This window comes from Physeter macrocephalus, chromosome 11 (assembly GCF_002837175.3).
Source record: "Physeter macrocephalus isolate SW-GA chromosome 11, ASM283717v5, whole genome shotgun sequence".
NCBI lineage: Eukaryota > Metazoa > Chordata > Mammalia > Artiodactyla > Physeteridae > Physeter > Physeter macrocephalus.
In genome coordinates this window covers 39,130,923-39,155,831 of record NC_041224.1, presented here as the reverse complement: position 1 = coordinate 39,155,831, position 24,909 = coordinate 39,130,923, and the positions used below count along the sequence as shown (strand labels likewise).

Below are 24,909 nucleotides of genomic sequence, written 5' to 3'. Positions count from 1 at the left end.
AGTAACTACCACAACTTGTCTAATGCCACAGAAGGCAGGCAAGAAGGACAACACCTTCCCACGCCCTGTGCTCTCTGAGTCTGGGGGCTGGTCAGCCAGGTGGTCTGGTGGGGGATGGATAGTTCAAACCAAGGAGGATGTGCGGACGACACACAGGGATCAAAGGTTTCCAGGACAGTTATAGCACGTGTGTTTGGGAAGGCCACGTGAAAGAAGGGAACGGGTAAGGGCAGGGCTGGGGTGCAGACAGAACCCGGGGGACAGAGGGGAGCCTGGCGGGGGCTGCAGGGCCCTGCCCAGAGCAGGAAGCAGAGCATCTGAGCTCATGTCCATGTGTGCCCTAGGGACTCCAGGTGAGTCTCTGAACCCCTTTGAGCCTCTGGTTTAACCTCTGTGGAAAGCAATATAAAATAAAAACATATTAACCCACTTGGCTATTTAATTCCACTTCTAGCAGTTACCCTAAGGAAAAAAGTCATGTAATTATATATTTACATACAGGGGTGCACACTACAATGTTGTGTATAATTTTGACAAATGGAAAAGCACACCAAATATTACATGCCTCAATATGAGACTAAGTCAAAAAATTATGACCAGGCCATAAATCAGAACACTTCAGTATCTCTGGTAAGATACACTGTTCCTATTAATGAAGGTGGAAAAAAATGATATGTTCTGAACAATTCTATTTTGTGTTGATTTATGACATTTTTTAAAAAGTCTGTAACAACATATGCAAAACTCTTAATAGTGAGTAGTAGAACTATCTTGGCACTTATGTATAGTTTCCAAATTTTTCATAATCCACACGTGTCTTTCTTGTTGTGTTCAGGAAGAAAAGTGATTATGGGGAAGAAAGAAGCCAACTCCTCAGCGGGGGCTAGGAGAAGACCCCTTCGAGGCTCTGCTTAGCTGCTCTCACGACACAACTGGAGCAGTAAGAGATGCCCCATGTTACTGTACAATGTACAAGAGCAGGAATTACCTACTTGTGAACATTTCTGCTTTTTTGTGGACTTCCCTGAAAAATGTTCCAATTGTTACAGTCAGTCTTGAAAGCCACGCAGGCTCTGCTTATCTGCAAAGGGTCTCGCTTCCAACTCCAGGGCCTGTGGCCCCTCAATGCTGCCTTCCTGGGACCCGTGTCAGCCCCTCCGGGGGGACAGTTGGATGGAGAGCCAGCCCGGGGGACCTTGCCTGTAACTGCTGGTGACTACACAAGCCACAGCAACAGTTTCACACACAGAACACAAGGCCCAAAAGGGGAGGGCCTTTCACAGGGAGTCTGGTGGGGGTACGAGTCTTCTACCACTACCAGCTGGCCTCCAGGCTATTACCAGTCTGCCCTGCCCTCCTTCTGGGGAGAAGGATGATATTTGTGTTTCCAAGGCCTTATTATAAAGTCTAGAGGCACTGGTGTGGGGACAGATTATTCTGGTAGGATTTTCAGATCAAAATCAGTCCCCACCAATAAAAATCAGAATCTAGATTAGACAGCACTGGTGTATTTGGTTTCAGAGGCCCACAGATACAGTGCACATGCTTTCTTTTCTTCAAGGTGGGCATTTCGACGCAGCCACATACAAAACTGTAATGCAACTGTCTGGCGTCCAGACATTCACTCATCAGCAAACCTTCCTGCATGCCTGCTGTACAGGAGGCAATATGGTGGATGCTGGGGCCGCATCAGGGACAGATGCCTTCCCTGCCCTCAGGGGGCTCCCAGACCTGCAGGAGACACAGGCATGGATCAAACATCTAGGTGATTTACTGTTTCATTCCGCATGAAAGAAAGAGCTCCAACCCAAGTCCACTCTGCAGGGCCCTGGCGGAATGCATTACAGGCACACTTTATCTGGATAAAGGGGTCAGGAGAGCTTTCTCCAACGGAGCAAGAATTCAAGCTGAGGCCATAAGGAAACAAAAGGAGTCGGATGGGGAAACGGTTCGGTGTGGGGAGGGGGTGGGAGAGAGGGGGAAGGGACAGGTGAGCAGTTTCTCATCCCAAGAAGAGGAACACAGCACAAGCAAAGCCCTCAAGTGGGAAAGGGCTTGACTAGAAGTCGGAGTCCATTTTTATTCACTGAACAAGAAGCTCTGCGTGTTAGACTAGCCGCCAGCCTGACCCGCACGGCCCCTACCCGCTTCTGTGTGGAAGCGCCCTCAGCTCCTCACACAGCATATCCCACTCCTGGGCAACTCTGCTGCACGTTCCTTTCCTGAGGGCGGCCTAGCACAAAGCTGACACTGTGAGTGGAGTAATGGATCTGGAAAAGATCCAGAAATGACTTCGCCGTGCATCTTGGTGAATCTCAGCACAGGCCGACGACGAAGCAGTAATGGAGGCACTGCTGGGGAACCGAGGGGATTCGGTCCAAGTGTTCCACTCTCCTTGATCTCACTTTCCCCAAGGAAAGCATGTAGAAAAGCTGCTCTTTACTTATTTCTCCAGCCCAGATCCCTCGGGCCCACACGGCCCTCGGTCTCCCCAGCGGCTCCACCTCTGTGTCTCCGGGGCACCCGCACCCAACCGTCTAAAGCAGGAGCCTCGAGCACACCACCCCACGGCCACGTGTGCCTCACTATCTTCCCATCAACTCCCACCACCCGGCTGTCAGGACAGAAAGCTCGGACTCATCCTTGACTCTTCCCTCCCCCTCAGCACCTTCTCCCAACCCTGTACCTACAGTTATGGTGCTACGCGCAAAAAAGAGGTGCTGCAGGCGCCCTGCCCAACTGCAAGGATGGCCGAGGATATAACCGGTGCCCCGGGAGCTGCTCGGCATGGCGTCCTGGCCCCCCAATACATCTCAACTCCATCTCCTTCTCTCCACGCCCACTGCTACCCCCCGTCCACGTCAGCAAGATCGAACGGGACTCTTGCTTCTCCGCTGGCCTCCTTCCAGTCTGCTCTCCAGACAGCAGCCACTGCGGGTGGTATCACGTGCCTCCACTGCTCAAGACGCCTCTAGCTCTCTGTTGCTCTTAGAATCGAATCTCAACCCCCTACCCCAATCCGTGCCTCTCCGTGAGTGGCCTCCCACACCCCCGTCGCCCCTGCTCACCCACCGTCCTCCGGCCACCCTGGCCTGTTCTGGCTCCTCGAACCAGCCCAGCTCTTCCCAACCTCAAGCTAGCGCAGCTCCCCATAACTGACACATACTAGTTGCTTAATAAATACTGACTGAGGAATAAATAAATCTCTTTTTTAGATATCACTCCTATCTTTTGACAAGTGCTAAAAGGCTGTTGGTTCATCACTGGGCTCCCTGGCACTTGCCTAAAGGGCAAACTCTGTTATCGTTTTTTACTGGAAAAAGAGACCATATGTTTTACGTACAGGTGGTGAGGCAGCAAAATTGACTTTTTCTTAACGCACGGTATTTTACTGGTTCTAAATGCAATCTTCTGAAACATCACTGAAATGGAGGAGCATTTTACGATTGATAGTACGTCCTCATTGAATTGGCAGCAGCTTTTTCTTGGAAGCACATAAAATAATGATGTATCTTGCAATCAAGAGACTTCTAGAAAGCACGCAATGCAGTGTGTAAAGACATTGGACATGTATGTTCAGCTAGTTTGGGCGTTGCACCTCTAGCTGAGGCAGTGCTGCTGGGCAGCTTGCAATCACAGCAAGCATCTCTCCAAAGCTCTAACTCTACCCCATCATTCCTGGGGGTCCATCTGGGTCCCTGACAGCACTGAGAAGACAACCACTTGACGGTTCCCCAGACTTTCACAAATCCACCCACCCACACACCCACCCCCGGCTCTCTGTGACCCTTCCTAAATTCTCTATAGGCCAAACTCTCTCTTTTTGAGAGGCCCAGTTTCAGAAGCTACCTCCCTACAAAGCTTCCTCTTATGATACATACACACCTAGTCAAGTTCATTTCATTCCACCTTTTGTTATTAAACCTGGTCTTGACCTCTCCCCTGTTAGACTCAGAACTCCCAGAGGTTGAGGAATGGATGTTCACATTGCCCTCCGCCCTGCAGTGTTTGGTCGGTCAAAGGTGTTCAATGTTTGTTGAACCCACCCAAATATCCCTCCATCTAAGGCAATCTGCACCAAGAATCTTCTGCCCTATACAATCAATTCCAAACTAAAATGCCAGAGACCAGAAACCTGGAGGGAAAAAAAAATCTAATAGTTGATTTCAGAAAAAAGTAGAAATTCTAAATCTCTTAAAACATACCTCTGAAGTTTAAAAATGTGCAAGCTTTATTAACACTCTGCAAATACTCATTTCTGAGTGTGCTCCGATAATGCATGATTCCTAATGATCACTGGTCTGAATTTGAACCCGATTCCCAAATTCTTAAGTTACAAAAGATTAAGGTGGAAACAATGGAGTTGGAAAAACAGTCCCCTCCCGAACTGTGCCATTTCAGCTGCACATACCCTTTCATGCATGAAACTAATTCAAACCTTCATTATTGCATACAAATCAGAAATGCTTAAATATCACCCAAAAGAAGTGAAACAAATAATACATATATATGGAACAGAAGATTCCAGAGTTCCATTCCCTAGTCTAAAGGACATAAATTCTTCCTATCTAGAAAGAATAGAGAAAATCAGCCACTACCATAATATCAGCAACCAAGGTAGGGACTGCAATGACCTAGAAATAGGGAGGGGTCAGAGGCCCCAGGAGGTGGGAACCAGACCAGGAGTACTGTGGCAGATGCCATGAGAAGAACGTCTGGAAGCCAAACCCTTCTTTCTCCAAAGACCACTCCTCCCCCAGAGTAACTGGTAGAATCTGAAAACCCAAACAGGGGACCTAGAAGGGGCAGGTTAGAGGTTTGAACCTGGCTCAGATCACCTGAACACATAAGAGCAGGAAGATTCCAACTTCTTCTGTCATTACCTAGACCCCAGAGTGCCCCTGCCGTACATCACAGACAAGCATCATTGCAAATGGGTCTGCTGGTGTGCAGTGGTCAGCTGCAGAAAAAGGAACAAGTGGGTAGGGGTGGGGAAGTGATGGCCTGTCACCTTTGTACCCTGGACACAGATTAGCAGCAGAAATAAACCTCGGTGCCTCCCAGTCCGTTTGCCCGTGTTCACTGAGCTCTTATTCTTTGCAAAGCAACAACATCTGGGGAGAGGGGGGAGGTGGGAGAAGGAGGAGGAGGCATTCAGTGAAGCATCACATGACTCATGCCCCTGAGAGGTGGACTCTGGGTGTCCAGCTCGGGCACCTTGCCTCTCTTGGTCGTAAACTGCCAGAAAAATCTGAAACCTCTCTCTGGGCTCTAACCTTTAGCTGTATCCCTTGAAACTACACCCTTTCCCCAAAGAAGTTCAAGATTCACACGGTGAGAGAACAACCTGCCCCGCAGATCTGAGGGTTACCGCGGAGGACCACTCAAAGAAAACACAGGTGGGTAAGAGAAAAGGCGACCCCCTCAAGGAGTTTTCCCTCGAGAAGGTCTCACCATGCTCAACAAGACCTCTGGTATTTCTGCGAACAGAGAAAAGACACAGACATCACTGTCCATCAAGCAAGCCAAATTATTTTATTATTTTTCAAATAATAAAAACAATGCCCTGCACTTGCTTGATTCCAGTGTCCCACAGTCCAAGGCACAGGCATTTGTGTGCTCAGCACCGCCAGGCCCAGCAGCTGCCCCGTATTTATTCCATTAAACTCACGGAACAATGTATGTACATATATGTGTATATGTGTAAACATATATATATATATATATATATATATAAAATGTACATTGCCTCTGATTTTATTCCTATTTCCAATATAAACCTATATTGGATCAAAATATCCTCATTTAACTTCCGTTGCTTTTTCTAATATCGTAACGTTTAAATCGATCAAGTTGCTATTGATTTTTAAGCAGCTGAACAGTTTGAAATGGCAGGCTTCGGTCGCAAGTAAACTGGCACAGCTGTTTTCAAACTCAGCGTTCTGGACAGGGAACTCATCTGTTCTTCCAAGACTCCCTACTTTGCTAATGCAACCTCCGTCCTTGGAACGACTGAGGGTCTTCACCTCGGTGTCTCCATGGACACCCCCTTTACCCTTACCGCCAATCTACGCAGTGCAAATCAGCTCCTCCACCTGCCCAGTGGTGCTGTCCTTCCTCTTTCTGTTCCAAGCCAGTGCCGCCAAGTCTCACCTCCCCAGCACCTGCCTCATTTTGACCCCGCCTCCCTGCCTCCAGTCTTGCTTGCTCCCTCCTTTCCATGGTACCTCAACTTAGCTGACAAATTAATCTTCCACAAGTACTGTGACCATGTGGCTACCCTATTCAATACCATAGAGAACTCTCTCATAATGTGTAGGGCGAGAGTCCATACTCCTTAGCCTGTCCTTCAAAGCCCTCTAAAGCCTGGCCACCGCCAAACCAGTCTGTGTGATATTCCGCTGCTCCCTCTTATACCCCTAATGCTCCAACCACCCACTGGCATCTACACATGCTCAGAGTAAGCCCACCATAGCTCACACCATCCCTTGTACCTGCAAGTAGCTTCAGCACCCGGCTCTGTGTATTCAAACCTTCCCGTTCTTCAAACTCCAGTTTTAAAATGTCCAACCTCCAAAAGCCTTTCCCTGACCACTTGAGATGGAAGGAATCCTTCACTTCTAACTCGGCTGACACATTTTTTTTCTTTGCTAGGCATTGTGGGTGTTCACCCTCCCACCCACTCCACGACCTCCCTCTGTGGGGAATTCCCTGACGGCTGGCCTCTCTCTTACTCTCCCTGCATCCTCCACAGGGATCTAGCACCATGCCATGGCCATAGCAATCACTGCACAGCGCCCAAAACTTTGTAGCAGTCTGTCTAGGAGTCCCCCTTTCCATTCTCGGACACCCTTCAGGCTGTCCTATTCACAAGGTAGGGCATTTTCCCAACTAAAATAAAATTTCCCTGCTACAATTCCAAAGCAGGTCAATATTCCCCACCTGATCATGAACTTTTCCCATTTTTTGAAATCTGCCCAATGAGCACAGTTGTCATAGACGGCACCCTGAGAACAGGTCAGCCTTAGAAAGCAGAGGATGTTGAACCGGCCTGGGCTTCTCCACGCTGCGTTTCTACAGACTGTGTGTGTGTGTGTGTGTGTGTGTGTGTCCATTAAAGATCAGGATACATAGTAGCTAGTCGCAAAGGGATCAAAGGACCAGCGCTTGGGGAGCGGGGCTGGCAGGGGAGCATCCGGGGAGTTCCACCCTGTTGAATCCTAGCTCCAAACTTTTCCCTCGGTCAGCGCGGTACCCTCCCACCCGCCCCGAACGGCTGACGCCTGATGCCACAGGGGCCGGAACAGGAAGAGAAAAAGGCGTTGGAGGGGGAAGGCAAAGCTGGGTATTTTCGGAACTTAAGGGGATCCTGGACTGGCCCTTCTGGTTCCCAGGGATGCGAGGCCAGCGTCCGCCGCCCGCGGGTGGGAGCTGGCGCGTCCCGGAAACCGGGATGGGGCAGAGATTGGGATGAAGATGCCGCTGCTGGTGCTGATGCTGAGGCTGCCGCGCAGAATGACAGCCGCTCCCCCCACCCTGCCCCAGGGGGTGTCGAGCGCCCGGTTCCGCGCTCCCAGGGGCGCTCGGCGCGCCCAGTCCCTCCGGCCCACTCCGGCCCCGGGCAGGGCCTGCGGGCTGCGATGGGGCCCGCGGCCACTACTCACCCGGAGGGTTGACCGCCGCCGGGGTTGCCATCTTGCTCGGAAGGCTCGGCGCGCGCCGGGCGGGGACGAGGAGGGGCGGCGCGGAGCCGGGCGCCCCACCCGGGGCAGGCGAGGCCGGCGCAGGCCCAGGCGCCGCCGCCGCCGCCACCGCCACCACTGCCACACAAAGGACGGCGCGGGCGGGCGCTGCCTCTGCGTTCTCCCGCCGCCGCGGCCGCCCGCCGCCCCCGCCTTTATCGCCTCCGCCCCCTCCTCGGCCTCCTCCTCCGGCTTCAGCCTTTGTCACGCGTCGGGGGGCGTCGGGCCGCGGCTCCCCCGGCCAGGCCGCAGCACCGCGAGACTTGGGGCCGCAGGCGGGGGGGGAACCCCCGAGCCTGGGGCCGCCCCCCTTGGGCCCGCGCAGGTGCCCAGGCTCGGGCCGGAGGCGCGCCCCCTCCCTTCTCGCTGGGTCCGGGTCTCCCCCACCCCCGGGTGTCCGGGACGCATCACGGAGCGGCGCTGTCCCCAGGCCAGAGGGCCGGGGCGGAGAGGGTGGGGGGGCAGCCTCTTAAAATTCAGAGGGACGCGGGTCTCGGAGACGGAGAGAAACAAAGGCGCCCCAGTGCTGCCCACTTAGCATGCCAGGGCCGCGCCGCTCGGCTCCGGGGGCCAGAGACGCCCAAGGCCACGGGCACCTCCAAGGCCACGGCCACGGACAGCTGACGAGCGCACTCAGCAAACACCCAGGCAGAGGCAGCCGGAATTTGTGAATGATTTGGCTTTGAGAAAGGCTCTCAGCTCTGCTTTCCTTCTTGCACGGTGACTGTCACTGGTTAACACCTGAAGTTCTTGCAGGAGCCTTATACGACCACCTGAGCGTCTAAAAGAGTCTCTAAATGCTTTTGTCGGCATGTCCTGGTAAAGTTAGGCTGTAGGGGGCTTGGAGGGATTGTTTCTCTGCCAGACGGTAGCCTGGCTCTTAGGAAGAAGACTGGCACCCTAGTGGGTGCCCTGTGAAGGTTCTATGGAAGAGTGAACACATCCCAGTGAGAGCCACAAAGGGCAAGATGGCCCCTAAATGTAGACATGTTTGCAAAAACATCGGACTGTCTTAAATCCTTACGAAGAAGCATTTGGAGGGGTGGGTAGAGAAAAAATGCTTGGGATATATTTTCACATAAGCATTGTCTTCCGGAGTGTATTTAACACTACTGATTTGACTAATACGTGCTTAATATTCATTTGTTTATCGATTCCACGAAATTGAATGTCTGCTGTGTGCCTGGCACAAAGCTAGGTATTGGCCAGACCATGGAAAGAGAGCCACAGGGGCTCTGCCCTCCCTAGACTTCTAAGGTATTTGCACTCAAGAAGCACACAGCTGCCTGGGGCACCTCGTGGTCACTGGTGAATGAATGAGGCCAGAGAGAGGGTGGAGTGATCAAGAAAGCACAAACTAGGCTGTGCAGAAATGAGCAGAATGTGGAGAGGTGGAAAAGAAAGACACTTCAGGTGAAGACTAAGGCATGTGTCACGATGGGCCAGCTCCAGACAGATAATGAGAGGGAGAGAGAGAGCAACTCGGGTACCAGCTGGGACCACCCCATCCTTGTATCAAGTAGCTACCCCTGATTTCCCCAACATCAGTCAAATGGCCTGCCGATGCAGGGGACATGAGTTCGTGCCCCGGTCCGGGAAGATCCCACATGCCGCGGAGCGGCTGGGCCTGTGAGCCATGGCCACTGAGCCTGCGGAGCCTGTGCTCCGCAACGGGAGAGGCCACAACAGTGAGAGACCCGCGTACCGCAAAAAAAAAAAAAAAAAAAAAAAAAAGCTCAGGCTCCCTTCCACATACTCCCAACCAGCAACACCCTCAAATACCCATGTGCACTTAATAAATACACAGTATACTTGACTTAAGATTTGTTAGGGTAAGTCGAAGAGGAGGCTTATTTCACTCACTCCTCAAGCAAGGTAAAAATCCACCTTCAATGTTTCTGCTACCCAGAACGATCCCCTTTTAGGACCTGCTCCCCACTGGCAGTTCTGTCTCTGGTGGCGCATCTTTACATAGCCCCCAGCATCACTGTACCCCTGCTCCCACCAAGCTCTTTGCATTCTCCAACTTTCCACACCCCTCACAGGTAAGCAAGTCCCTCTCCTTGGTGTTCACGTATCATCCACAACATGTGGCTCATTTTGGTATTATCTCCAAGCAAATACATTTTTAATAGTCTCCCTAAAAAATAAAAGTGTAGTGAACATGACCATTATAGCTGCATGCACACATATATTTAACTGTGTTGTTGCCCTCTGCCCATTTTTCTAAAACGTTGCTCTGCAGATATCTTTAATCCTTCTTCTTGCATTTGTCCATGGCAATAAAAGGTAGATTATGGACAGCTAGAAGAGGCTGGGACACTTACCGTGGTCTGCTTGGAGTCTGCTGTGCTGTGGTTTTCAGTAAGTAATAAATATGTCTGCGTCTGAACAGAGAAGGAGGCATTTCATCCTCTCCCCCAGTCACTACATCTTAGAGGTGGAAAGGACCTTTGGCATCACCCATTTCAGCCCCCAGAGTTTGCAGATAAGGAAACTGAAGCTCAGAGTAGGGAAGTGACTTTCCCAAGGTCACACAGCTCAGTAGCCAAACAAGACTTGGAATTGAGTCACCCACAGTGCTGGGATTTGGGGGGGTGGGGTGGGTGGAGAGGTGGAATGGGCAGGGTACTGTGAAGGGATAGAGGATTGGGTGATTTGGGCCCTCACCATCTCTCTTGTCTCTCGGTGTTAAATAGGTAACTACCCAGAAACATCGATTGTGGATGCAAACCCCCCCACTCTTAAGTAAACAGTCTGAAATGGAGCAGTTAGTCATTGTTGAATACTGAGTGGCGTTTGCACAGTACAGTGGTCTTGTGCTAATTATGAGAGCTAGTAAACTGTGACCGGTTAACAGGCTCAGGAATTCCACTCAACGTTTAAACAACCTAGAACTCTTTTAAATTCCAAAGGAGGCTATTGCTTTTGAAGCTGAGATTTGCATTTTTTTAAAAAAAATTAACGCAGACCCGCTGGGCCCGTAGCACACAATTCTGGGTACAGTATTCCCAGAAGTAACTCGGGTTGTAGGCCACAGTGCTGATAACACTAGGTAGGGGAGAGAAATCACCTTGCCTCTGCTTCGTATCCCTTTGATATGAGAGACAGGACTTCCACTGTATAATGTATAATGATCCCAAGAATTGTTATCTTCTTTTAACTTTAAGATAGCAAGAGACCAGGAAGCATGACATGAAAATGTATACAGCAAATGCTACTAGAAATTCAAGAAGGAACTGACAAAAATCACACTGGCAGTGCAGGCTAAGCTTTTTCTGGTTGTTGATAAAACAACAACAAATGCTAAATGTAAGATATGTTGATGTGAGGTTTGTTGTTTACTCTTGGCCATAGTGTGGGACCATAAGACTCTGCTCCACTAGCCTGAGCACAGCTCTTCCTCTTAGCATGGGCCAGAGTAACCCGGCCCCAAGGGGAAAGCATGTGGCTATGATTGAGTGGGTTTGGAGACAATGACTAGACCATAATGGGACAGGCATAGTCTTCCTCCCTGGAGATGTCTGTTTCTTGGGAGTTGGTCTCATGTTCTCATCCTAAGGCCTGAACTTCTTTAGGTACTGGTGAAACAGGAGGGAAGGGGGCAACCATAAAAAGAACGACATAGCCATAGAACGTGACAAAAACTGGTTAGAGCCAACTAGGTCCAAGGTGGCAGAAGATTTGACTTCCAGTGGACCTTGAGCCTCATTATACATTCATTGTAATGCATTAGCATAAGCTAAGTGACACACCAACCAGCGCCATGATAGTTCCAAGGCTGACCATCAAAGACCAAAAAATGGGCAGTGGCCCAATTCCTGGAAATCTCTGCCCCTTCCCCCAAATAGTTGGAATAATCTTCCCCCTCATTAGCCTACGAAATTACCCAGCCCATAAAAACTAACCACGCCATATTTTGGGGCCTCTCGCCTTCTGAGGTGGCCCACACACTGTCTGTGAAGTGTGTTTCTCTCTGAATAAATCCACTTCTTACCTACCACTTTGTTTCTCACTCAATTCTTTCTGCAATGAGACATCAAGAACCTGAGCTTCATTAAGTCCTGAGACGAGGTGTGTCATCTCAGTTAAAAGGCCATGGGTTCCTCTAGCACTGTTGGTGGGAATGTAAATTGATATGGACACTATGGAGAACAGTATGGAGGTTCCTTAAAAAACTAAAAATAGAACTACCATATGACCCAGCAATCCCACTACTGGGCATATACCCAGAGAAAACCGTAATTCAAAAAGACACATGCACCCCAATGTTCATTGCAGCACTATTTACAATAGCCAGGTCATGGAAGCAACCTAAATGCCCATGACAGACGAATGGATAAAGAAGATGTGGTACATGTATACAATGGAATATTACTCAGCCATAAAAAAGAACGAAATTGGGTCACTTGTAGAGACATGGATGGATCTAGAGACTGTTATACAGAGTGAAGTAAGAAAGATAAAAACAAATATCGTATATTAACGCAGATATGTGGAACCTAGAAAAATGGTACAGAGGAACTGGTTTGCAGGGCAGAAACAGAGACACAGATGTAGAGAACAAATGTATGGACACCAAGGGGGGAAAGTGGCGGAGGCAGGTGGTGGCGCTGTGATGAATTGGGATTGACATATATACACTAATAGGTATAAAATGGATAACTAATAAGAACCTGCTGTATAAAAAAATAAATAAAATAAAATTTTAAAATTCCAAAAAAAAAAAAAAAAAAAAGACCATGGATTCAAGTCCCAGTCTGAGTTGTGGCCGGGTTCGAGTCCCAATCTGAGTTCCACAGTTTTACTGGGGCAGCATGTGCTTGCCCTTGCCCTTTTACTGACTTTCTCAGTTGCTGGTGGCATCTGGATTGGCCTCGTCTATCATGAAAAGCAAAGACAGCCTAGCAGTGTAGACTCTAAGCTGCTCTGGCCTCCAAAGCCAGACAGTCCATGTTCAAATCTCAGCAGCTCTGCTCACCTGCTGTGTGAGTTACAAATGCTCTGTGCCTCAGTTTCGTCATCCATGAAACAGGGACAGTGAGTGCATTCACCTGAGAGGAATTTTGTGGGAATTAAATGAGTTAATATTTATAGAAAGCTTAGGACATTATCTGGCATGTGGTTGGTATAATGTATTTGTTGATATTTTTGCTGTTATCAGAGAGGCAAGGTTCAATAGCCTAGGGTAAGATGGGGCAAATTGGAAAAGAAAAAAAAGGAATTCAAAACCACAGCAACTCCCCAACTCATATTAGCTCAAAGGAGTGACCTTTCGTGAGATGCTAAATACGCCCAGATAATCCATAGAGTGAACAAAACACAGAAGGCAGGGATACAGTTAGACCTCAGGAAAACTGGAAACAAGCATCTGAACATTGCCAGGACTCACTGTGCACATTTTTCTCTTCTCCTCTTCTTTGTGGGTCATTCTTTCTCACTACACACCACCTTCCTCCACATGGTGCAGCACATAGCTCCTGACATGTAGAGATGAAACTCTCTGGCTCCCAGAACAGAGAGGGGCTGAGGCTGGCCCTGGCTTGGGTGCCTACCTCTAGCCCAGCCATGCCCAGGAGGCAGGTGACCTTGACTGTCCCATCTTGGGATAGGAGACCTGATCATGTGAGAAGAACGCAGCTCCTGATGAAACCTTGTGGCTGGAGCCACAAAGAAGCAGCGCTCAAAAACACGGGGATGCTGTTCCGAGAGAAGGATGGAAAAGCTAGGAGGACGTTTCCACGGACGGCCACTGCAAAGTGGGAAAAAATTAAAGAAAGAGAAAAAATTAACAAAGAGGAATGCAGAAAGTGATTTAGCAAGCCCCCAAGGAGGCACTTATCAGTTATTCCAAGGGCTGAGCCTTTGGAAAGGACCTTCCTGTATCCGCTCCACCTCCCTATCCATTTGACCTCTGACACTCACTCTCCACCCCCCACCAACAACTGTGCTCCAGTAAAGTCCAGTACTTGTCATTTCCTACACACACCATAATGTTTTCTTTGCCCCTCCCCCATGACCTTCTCACTCATCGGTCACCATTTGTTGATTGGCTTCTCCCTTCCAAGCAGTGACTCCATGACTTCTTTCATGGAGGGGCTCCATATCCCTCCTTTTCCTTTACTTTAGTGTATATCTCACTGTACTGGGATTGATTTTTTTATCTGTTTTTTGCTTCATTAAGCTGTGAGCTACTGCCTTCATTTTTTTTTTTCTCCTTTGGTACCTAGCTCATATCCTGACCCATAAGAAGTACTGTAATATTTATGGAGTGAGTGGTTGAGTATCTTATCAGACGTGAGTGATCATATGACCCACCATGCCTCCCCACTGTGACTGCCTTGATAGGATACACAGAACGAAATGTTGCTTCTCTCTGCAACATCTTACACGTTTCCAGTGATAGGGAACCCCAGCAGTTCCATCTTTTAACTCCTCTTGGCTGGGTTTTTATCTTTAATTTCCTGCTATAGTTCTTTTTCTTTCTTTTTTTAAATTAATTTTTATTGAAGTATAGTTGCTTTACAATGTTGCGCTTTTCTGCTGTACAGCAAAGTGGCTCAGCTACACGTATACATATTTCCCCTCTTTTTTGGATTTCCTTCCCATTTAGGTCACCACAGAGCACTGAGTAGAGTTCCCTGTGCTACACAGCAGGTTCTCATTAGTTATCTATTTTATACATAGTAGTGTATGTATGTCAGTCCCAATCTCCCAATTCACCCCACCCCCCTTTCCCCCCTTGGTAACCATAGCTCTGATCCATATTAAAAGCTACATCAGTTACCCTTGGAGACCAAGAGGGAAATGAGTATGAAAAAAGATGCTCTACCCAGTGCTCAGCGCCGTATGCAGCGTAAGCCTTCCTTTTCTCCAGGTGCATGAGAACAATTTCAGCAGCTCCATTTCCAGTAGGAATTAGAACAACTCCTCTCCTATGTGCCCCACTCTCTGACTTTCACGTCACTCTGACACTACTATTCCATAGGCTCAGGCATTTTTGATTTGGCTTTATTAGTGAAGAAATACAACCTATGTGAAATTATTCATATTTTGTTAGATAACCACTTTCCTGTTTGTATTCATCCATTTTGGAAACCACCTCACAAAGGACCACAATTTTCTTTTTCAGTGTAACAAGATTCTCTGGGTGTTTTAGTAGGTAATACTAACTATTATGCATTGGGTCTTTTCCCATGTTATACATTTACAGAGGTAATTTTTGCTTAAAAATACCAAGTGAATTAATGAGGTTAATGGTTAATCTCCCTTTCCAAGTGATACTCGACATCCTGTTGGCATCCACACTGGTTACTCTGATACAACACGTCTAGACCAAATTCATTATCCAACCAACTGGTCTGCGACTGTTCAATCATTAGCATGCAAATTACTACAAATAAAAGACAGGTGACAATGACTTCCCTTCCCGTAGGTCACACTGTTAGAGGGAAATCTGTTTCTGTTTAAGAACATTTATTTGGCAAACGTTCAGTCTCACTCATTGAGGGGTTAGGTTTTGATCTTCTGAATATCTACCTGTTTTAAACACAGTCACAGACTTGTAGAGGTAAACTTGAAAACCCATCTCGTGTGTAATTTAGAGGTAAACCTTTGAAACTTTCCAGTTCTTTCTGCTTATTGTATCTATTAGACAATTAAAGGTTAGAAACGGCAAGAGACGTGTACCATGTTAGCATCTTGGGCAAGGTGGGTGCCTTATGGCTAGAAGAAATCCCTAGTCCTCCATTATGGTGCCTCAGAGTACGACATAAATACCCACCTTCTTAGCAAGAAGTCTAGTCTTTCACCAGGTTTCCCATGCCCAGGCATCTCTGGGGGTCCTCGAGGAATTTGAATTTCCCACGAATCTGTCTTGGTTGCCTCTGGCCACCCCAGGTGGCCACCTCCCTGCAACATCTTAGTCCAGACTTCTCTCCTGGTCAGCACCTGTCTCTTCTAGGAACCTTGCTAGATTTCTGCTCTACTGGGCACTGCTGCCAACACCCTGGCTGCCGTCCCGGCTTGGCTCTAGGGCAGGCTCTGCTCTCCTTGTTTACAAAGGGCAACTCTGTACCTTCTTCTCACCCGTGAATGGGACCAGACCTCAGAGTTTCTCTAGCTACAGGCCCATGTGCCTACTGCTCCAGAAACTGGCCCTTCTCTCTGCCGCTAAGTCACCTGCCACTTGCACTGAACACCAACTCGCCATCAACTGAAAACCAAGCCAAACCAAATGAAGCACAAACCAGGGGCATGTTGGTACCACGTATCTGGCCTTGCCTCCACGTGCACACCTCTCACCACCCAGTGTTCTAGCCTTCTCTGCCCCTTAAAGTCCAGAGTCCCAATGTCTTTCAGCTTCCAGAAACTTGGGAACATCCCTCCCTTAGACAGTTCAGAGCCCACCTCAATTCCTGGTTTGAGATTTCCAGCTTCCCTAGAGAACTGAAAGTGGGAACACGCATTCCCTTCCTGACCTACCAAGATGTGGGTTCCTCCCTGCTGATCCTGGGGACTGGATAAGACAAGGATGAGACTGATAATGGTACCCTTCCCTAAGCATGAGTTTCTCAATCTTGTAAGTCAGATTCCCTGTTACACAGACTGTGGGATGATAGCAAGGGTGGGGCTGGGTCTCCTCATCCGCATGTCACTGTTTAAGCATAGCATCCTGCAGGATTGAGGGAAAATGAGCAAGGAAATGCTTAGGAGAAAGCACAGATCCTCATGTGGTCTCCATTTCATCACGTGAGTTTCTAAAATTTTAATTTAAACAGAATATTTGTCCATCAAATTACATTTGTCTTACTTGATCCTTGAATGGAAAAGTAATACTGACTATCCCTATATTCATTGTGAGAACCGTCCAGCTTTGGCCCCTGGATAGTCCTCTGGCACTTTGTTGACATAACTCAGGAGAATTCGGTCAGAGGGAGAGCCAACCCACAGGACAGTAGCATCCTCGCTGTGACAGGTCCCAGGCATTGTTAATACAAGGTATCTTTGAAACCCTCACTTTTTTCTCTTTTTCAGGTGCATTCCTAATTGGGTACTTCCCCAGTCACCCTCTCACGGGGCCCAAAGAGAGGAGCTGTTTGCCGAGTTGCCATGGCCATTTCTGAAGTTCTGATCAGAGCAACGGGATCCTGTGCTGAGAATGGGACCCCGACCTCCACCCCCAGCCCAGAGCTCAGGGGGTGGGAAGTCACCAAAAAATGGATAAAATTGTTTAAAGCAGACATTGACTTAAAAGAAGATCTTTATTTGTTCTAAAGCAGAAAGAAAAGGACTAAAAAATCTAAGCAAGCCCTGCCGAAGATAAATACATATTCAAATAAACAAAGAATAGACTAGTTACAACTAACAATTAAAAAACCAACCAACAGGGCTTCCCTGGTGGCGCAGTGGTTGAGAGTCCGCCTGCCGATGCAGGGGACACGGGTTCGTGCCCCGGTCCGGGAGGATCCCACATGCCGCGGAGCGGCTGGGCTCGTGAGCCATGGCCGCTGAGCCTGCGCGTCCGGAGCCTGTGCTCCGCAACGGGAGAGGCCACGACAGTGAGAGGCCCGCGTACCGCCAAAAAAACCACAAAAAACAAAAAAACAACCAACCAACAAACAAACATACTCAAGAACTCCTTTGGCAACAAAAAGGAATGGTCTACGAGGAGCCTTATCAAGCAACATGCAAAAAGCAAAGTGTGTCCAAGACTCCAGTGGGATCTTGGGACCTGTTCATGCGGCTGGTTCCTCCCCTTGGATGTATCAGGCTGTCATGACTCAGTGATACTGGCCTCAAGGCCATCTTTCTAATCTCCTATCACTCAGCATCTGGCCTGTACCCCCCCCTCGCCCTCCCCCGCCCCAAAACACACACCACCCTGCCCTCGCAGCCTTCAACCTATGATCTGGCTACCTAAGGAAGTAACGAACTGTCCGGCCCTTGGGAGCACCGTGGTATTTATGTTCCCTATTAAAAACTGATTGGCATTTGGTCAGTTCAGTCTGTCCCTCAACACCTGACGAGCTCTGCTTAAATTAAAAAAAAAAAAAAAAAACAGTGTTCCAGACCCTGGGCAGTGTTCATGCCCTGAAGTGATGGCTGAGCATCCCGTGACCTCCCTGGAGAAGATCCTGGTCTCACCAATGTCTAATTTAAATCAACACAATCTACAGGACAACTATATGACATTTCTATTCATGTGACTATCCAGGCCTTTATCTACACATATACCTATATAAAGAGTGCCTAAAGAGAGAAAAATTATTTCTGTATATATTTCATTTAACCCTTTATGTAAATCTTTGCTTATTATCATTTTACAGATCTGGTGACTGACATTCATAGAGGTTAAGTGACTGTCCCAAGATCACATAGCTAAATCTTTGAACCCAGGTCGATCAGACTCAGAAGTTCTTGCTCACTCAATCTCCAAGTGTTAATGTATGCAAAAAAGAGCCCCTCACTACTGATAGATATTATAACATACAAACTAGAACTATAACTTCCCTGGTAAGCCCTCAATGCCCCAGATAAGCTCTGGTCATGCAGATGGCAGGAGCCTGCAAGCTGCCCACTCTGAGACCTGGTTGTTGTGGTTTCGCTGGTCACTAGCTGAACACACACTGTGATGAGTGCCTTGTCCCTTATCCTGTTGACAATGTCAGCACACAGATTCGACCCCAGATTGTTGAACCTTCTGGTGAGATCAGAAGTGAACTGAAATAACTTCTCTAAACAACTTCTCTAAAGTACAAAGTTGGGTTTCCTTAGGTTTATGATTGGACTTTGTGTTTTATACCCTCAACAACTGGGCAAAGAAGCTCTTTGGGTCACAGTAGCAAGATGAGCTCCCAAATTGCACAGGGATGCAGAGGGACAGAGCCAATTTGCAAAAAGATGCTGATGGCAGCATTTTATTTAATAGCTCCAAACTGGAAACAGCCCAAATAGCCATGGATAAGAGAATGAACAAACACAGTGTGGTGTGTGCTCCAGAGTGGAGTAATACACAGCAGTGAAAACGAATGAACAATTGCTACTAACATCAAGACGGTTGAATCTTAAAAACAACTTTGAATAAGAAAAAATAAGTTTCAGAAGAATACGTAAGCATGATTTTGGTTACATAAAGTTAAAACATGCATGTTTAAGGGGCACATACACATGTGGTAAAATTTAAAAGCTAGCAGAGGAATAATAAGCACACAACTCAGAAAAGTAGGGAGGGAGGGAGAGGAAGGAGATCCGGACAGGGGCACATGGGGCTTAGACATCTGTCATGTGCTATTCCTTGAGCTCGGGGGTGGACACGCAGGTTACACAGGTGAGAACCCATTTTACGGCTGCTCCTGACACCTTGCTCATGTATGGTAATTATAATATGTCATGTGCCCCTTGCAAAGGAAAACACATAATGAACATATTTGCTCCTCTGCAGCCATAGGTGTACAGTCTGCTCCTCGACATGAACATGCTCACCCAGGTCTTTCATTCATTCCTGTTGCTGCACACAGACAACTGGACTTATCCCCTTGCCTTGTCTCCAAAAAATACGAAGGGATTTTGTGTGGACAGAAGCAATTCTAGTCAGCTATCCGGTTTTGTGTTTCTCAAGGATACCTGATGACCTATAAGTGGTGCTTTGTGAGATGCCCAGGGGCCAGAACTCACAGATTCAGTGAGAAAGTGAGAGCAGGTGCAAGGGCAAGAAGTGTACAGGTAGTTGGTTTTTCACAGTTACTGATGATGGTATTAGTATTGAGATAGATAGATAGATAATAGATACATAGATGATAGATAGATAAATAGATAATAGCCAGGTAGATGGATAGATAGATAGATAGATGATAGATCGATAATAGATACATAGATGATAGATGATGGATGGATAATAGATATAGAGGATAGATAGATAGATAATAGCTAGATAGACGGATAGATAGACAGGTAGATAGATAGATGATAGATAATAGATATATAGATGATAGATGATGGATGGATAATAGATATAGAGGATAGATAGATAGATAATAGCTGGCTAGATAGCTAGATAGATAGGTAGATAGACAGATAGATGATAGATAATAGATATAGATGATGGATGGATAATAGATGTAGATGATAGATAGGTAGATAATAGCTAGATAGATAGATAATGGATACATAAATGATAGATATATAGAGTCAATAAAATAAAAGCACTAAGGAATCAATAAATGGCTGAGAAATAACTGCAATTCCTAACAACAGTAAGGCAGCTAAGCCACCAAGGCACAGGCACACAGTGGGTCCCAAACTGCCCCTAGAGTGTGGCCGGTCGTTACACTCTGCCAACGCAAGGCATTGCTTATGTGAAGTAATGTTGGGTTACAAAAACAAAAAGTCAGGAAGAAGGAAACAAACACTGTGATTCCAGTTTTATGAATGTGCGTATCAATAATGAAAAGTCAGAGAGGGGGGGCATTTAGAATTGATCCAAAATGAGTTTAACACTCTTTGCATCCTTTTTACTTCCTTTGAAGTGGTTTATTTCCCCAATTTTCTATTCTCTTATTTTGAAATAATTTCAGGCTCATAGTAGAGCTTTAAAATAGTAGAAAGAGCTATCCTACCTTTCACCTCCATTGTTAACATGTCACGGCACTCGTGCTCTCGCTTCCTCTCTATACATACATCTTCACATTACTTTTCTGAACCATTTGCGAATAACTGGAGACATTGCCGCCCTTTCTGCGAACTACTTCAGTGTGTATTTCCCAAGAATAAGGACTCTCTCTCACATAAACACATTATAATTATTAAAATCAAGAAGTTATCACTGATGAAATAATTATCTACTCATTTTTTCCCCCAATCACCAAAACAAATATTCCTTATAGAAAAAAAGAATTCTGACTTAGAGCCCAATCCAGGGTCACATGTTGCTATGTCTCTGTAGTCTCCTGTAATCTAGAAATGTTTCCACTTTTTTCTTTAGTAGACTTTTTTTGGGGAGCAGTTTTAAGAGACACAGCACAATTGAGCAGAAAGTACAGAGTTCCCATATACCCCCTGCCCACGCAAGCACAACCTCCCTGCTGTCAACATCATGCACCAAAGCGGTACCTTTGTTACAACTGATGAACCTATATTGACACAGCATAGTCACCCAAAGTCCACAGTTTACATCATGGTTCACTCTTTTTTTTTTTTTTTTTAATTGGAGTATAGTTGCTTTACAATGCTGTTTCTACTGTACAGCAAAGTGAATCAGCTCTACGTATACGTATATCCCCTCTTCTTTGGATTTCCTTCCCATTTAGGTCACCACAGAGCACCGAGTTCCCTGTGCTATAGAGTAGGTTCTCATTAGTTATCTATTTGATACATAGTATCAACAGTGTATATATGTCAATCCCAATCTCCCAGTTCCTCCCACCCACCCACCCTTTTCCCCCTTGATGTCCATACGTTCGTTCATTCTCTACATCTGTGTCTCTATTTCTGCTTTGCAAATAGGTTCATCTGTACCATTTTTCTAGATTCCACATATATGTGCTCACATATCATGTTTGTTTTCCTCTTTCTGACTTACTTCAGTCTGCATGACAGTCTCTAGATCCATCCACATCTTTACAAATGACCCAAGTTTGTTCCTTTTTATGGCTGAGTCATATTCCATTGTATATAGGTACCACAGCTTCTTTATCCATTCCTCTGTTGATGGACATTTAGGTTGCTTCCATGTCCTGGTTATAGTAAATAGTGCTGCAATGAGCATTAGGGTGCATGTATCTTTTTGAATTACGGTCAGAACGATTCACACTTGGTGGTGTACAGTCTATGGGTTTCTAACAAATTTATGACAACATTGATCTTACTATTATAGTATCATACAGGTTGTTTCACTGCCCTAAAAATCCTCTGTGCGCCACCTGTTCATCCCTCCCTCCCCCTCGCCCCCTGCCCAGAACTCTGGCAATCACTGATTATTTTACTCTCTCCAAAGTTTTACCTTTTGCAGAATGTCACATAGTTGGAACCATACAGTACAGTCAGCCCTCTGCATCTGTGGTTCCAAATCCACAGATTCTCCCAATCTCTGATGGAAAATATTAGGAAAAAGACATTCCAGAAAGTTCCAACAATCAAAATTTGACTTTACTGCTTGCCTGGCAACTATTTACATAGCGTTTACATTGTATTGACAACTATTTACATAGCATTTATATTGTATTAGGTATTACAAGTAATCTAGAGATGATTTAAAGTATATGGGAGGATGTGTGTAGGTTATATGCAAATACTGCTTGATTTTATATAAGGGACTTGAGCGTCTGTGGATTTTGGTATCCAAGGGCGGTCATGGAACCTATTTCCACAGATACTGGGGGACACTGTATGTAGCCTTTTCAGATTGGCTTCATTCACTTAGTAATAGGTTTCCTCCAGTCTTTTCATGACTTGATAGCTCTTTTTTTTTTTTTCTTTTTTTTTAGCACAGAATAATATTCCATCATCTGATGTACCACAGTTTATCGGTTCGTCTACTAAAGGACACCTTGGTTGCTTCCAAGTTTTGGCATATATGAATAAAACTACTATAAATATCCCTGCACAGGCTTTTGTGTGAACATAATTTTCAGTTCCCTTGGGTAACTACCAAGGGGTGTGACTGTTGGGTCATATGGTGAGAAACGGTAAAAGTATGTTTAAATTAGTAAGAAACTGCCAAACTGTCTTCCAGGGTGGCTGTACCATGTTGCATTCCCACCAGCAACTGAGAGTTCCTGTTGCTCCACATCCTCGCCAGCATTTGCTGTTGTCAGTGCTTTGGGTTTTCACCATTTTAATAGGTGTGTGGTGGTGAAATGTTTCCATCGACATTTTAAAAACATAAAAGTCTTTGTCCATGGATCATATATCTGAGCCCATGGCTGAACTGGCTGCAACAATGACTGTGTCATAATGAAGTTGTATAACGAATTCATTGCTGGTGGGGTGATCTTAATTAACCATGAGTAACATAACCAGCTGAATCTTTATTCCAAGTTGGGAGCTAGTACACCTAAGTTATCTACATAATTTAGTATAAACTTTGGTCTCAATTTTTCATTTATTTGAGACCAAACATACACACATTCCTAAAATAACTGTATAACTATAGCCTGGGTATAATTTATTAACTTAATCAAATTATTTGATAATTTACATATACAGAGCCATCACAAAGTATTATAGTAACATTACTAATAGCTACTATTTACTAAATGCTTAATAAGTGCCAGGCACTATTTCAGGGTTCTATTTGAATTTTCCTCACAGCAACCCTGGGAGGAAAGTGCTGCTACAGTATCTCATGGATTTTAGGATGCACGTTTCTGAAATCGAGACTTATCTTACAGTCAGTGGTGTTTCACAGTCCGTGTCACATTGACACAATCATTTTTCTCTATCTAGACACAACTTGGACTAAAAGCCTTTTGTTGATGCTTTCTGGTAAGAACAAGAAAGTACAGCGTCAAGACTTGCAGAATGTCCTGAAGACAACAGTAGGACATTCTTGTAGGAAGTGCTCCAAATTCCACACTGCTGATGGCCCACATGATTATACTGTAAAGAAAAACCTGGACACTGACACCTCTGAGGTGAAAGTGATTGAGAAGAAGGACACCGATTGTGACCAACTTTTAGGAGAAGATTAAATAATATATGCCTAAGAGTGATATATGATTTTCTAAAAAGTCTCTGTCTAAATAAATCTAAAAGATCTCTCAATAACATGAAATAAAAATTTAAATGCTAAGAAAGTATCATGTCAGTTTAACTGTCATTGTTTCTTGTGCATGTGTGTTTTTTGTTATGGTACATCAATCAATAACGTATTTTACAATTGATGGTGTCTATGAAATACAGTACTCTTCCCATTGTTCAGAAGAGGAAACAGAGGCTGAGGGTGATTAAATAACTCACCAAGCAAGTAAAAGACAGAGCCAAGATCTTCACTCGGGTCTGACTGCACATCCCAGCTCTTAGCCAGTCTGCACCCCACCGTTCACAGCTCAGTTTTCGATATTATGGTGTCAACTTCCTTTGCCCTACGAGTCACCTAATACAGAGCACTCACACAGATATTTGGCTCTGTCTCGAGGCAGTGCAGGGTAACCAGATACCTTCAAGCCCATCAAGATAATCTTGGGAGGAGGGAACTGGCATTCCTGAGTTCTTTCTACTCATGGGACCATTTGCAAATTAAAACAATGGATTCTTTCAGTCTCTTTCAAGAAATATTCATGATCTCAGACAAGCCCTGGGCCTCAGGTCTTTTTCTCGAATTTCGAAATGAAAATCCGAAGCAATATTAACGTGCAAGATAACGAAAATGTCTGTGTAAACTGAGTCAAGAAAAAAATACAACAAGATATAAATTCAAGGAAAAGATGGCTTTGGGGGAAACATAAGCAGAATATTCTCGGCTTGTGTCCCCATAGTGTTCCCCCCAAAAACATTATGACCCACAGAGCTGCATGCTCACTGTTTACTGCAGCTCGAATGGTGAAGGCAAAGGCACAACACACAGCTTGAATGCTCTTTTTATTTGCTTCTTGTACCTCATAAATATGTTCAATTATTCAAATTAAAGTGTATCAAAGCCAGCTCAGCCCCAAAGATAACATTTCCTGCCCTCGCAAGGTATTTGCCCTATTTATCCCAGAACACAGTCAAAGAAAACATACTTCGAGAACTACTCTCTTGTTTTGCTGAAAGCAGAATGTACAACAAAGGACATTGAACTTAATTAGCACATTAACATAATCACATCAAGCATAGATGTAGCACTTGATAATAGAAAATTGGGTAAATCAAAGCAAATGATTTCAGCCCCACGCTTTATAATTAGACCAAAAAAAACAAAAAGGATAGCTTAAGTGCTGTCAGATGCATTTACTGTAGTTGTTCTTAATTTATGAGGTTGGAATTGTTGACACCAAAAGAGTGCTTAAATTTCTCTTCATATTTAAATCAGTCAAAAGTTTAAGCACACATATTTTCCTACTTAGAGGCTTCCTTCTGACCTTCTGTGCTAAATGTAGATGCTCTTCTGCTTTCAATAGCATCCCCCACTGGAGCTATAATGCTATTGTGAGAAGTTTTACAATGAAAGCACGTGGTCATGCAGATT

The 24,909-nt window shown here is 45.9% G+C and overlaps 1 protein-coding gene across 2 annotated transcripts in view; it reads right to left on the bottom strand.

Annotated features, from left to right (window-relative positions):
- ARNT2 (aryl hydrocarbon receptor nuclear translocator 2) overlaps positions 1-7,709 on the bottom strand; it is a 195,438-nt gene extending 187,729 nt beyond the window's left edge. For both annotated transcript variants that reach the window (XM_024129735.3, XM_055087888.1), the window contains exon 1: positions 7,665-7,709. In XM_024129735.3, the coding sequence (XP_023985503.2) occupies positions 7,665-7,695 (31 nt within the window). In that variant the 5' untranslated portion in view covers positions 7,696-7,709. The remainder of the gene's footprint in view (positions 1-7,664) is intronic.
- Positions 7,710-24,909: the final 17,200 nt, after the last annotated feature.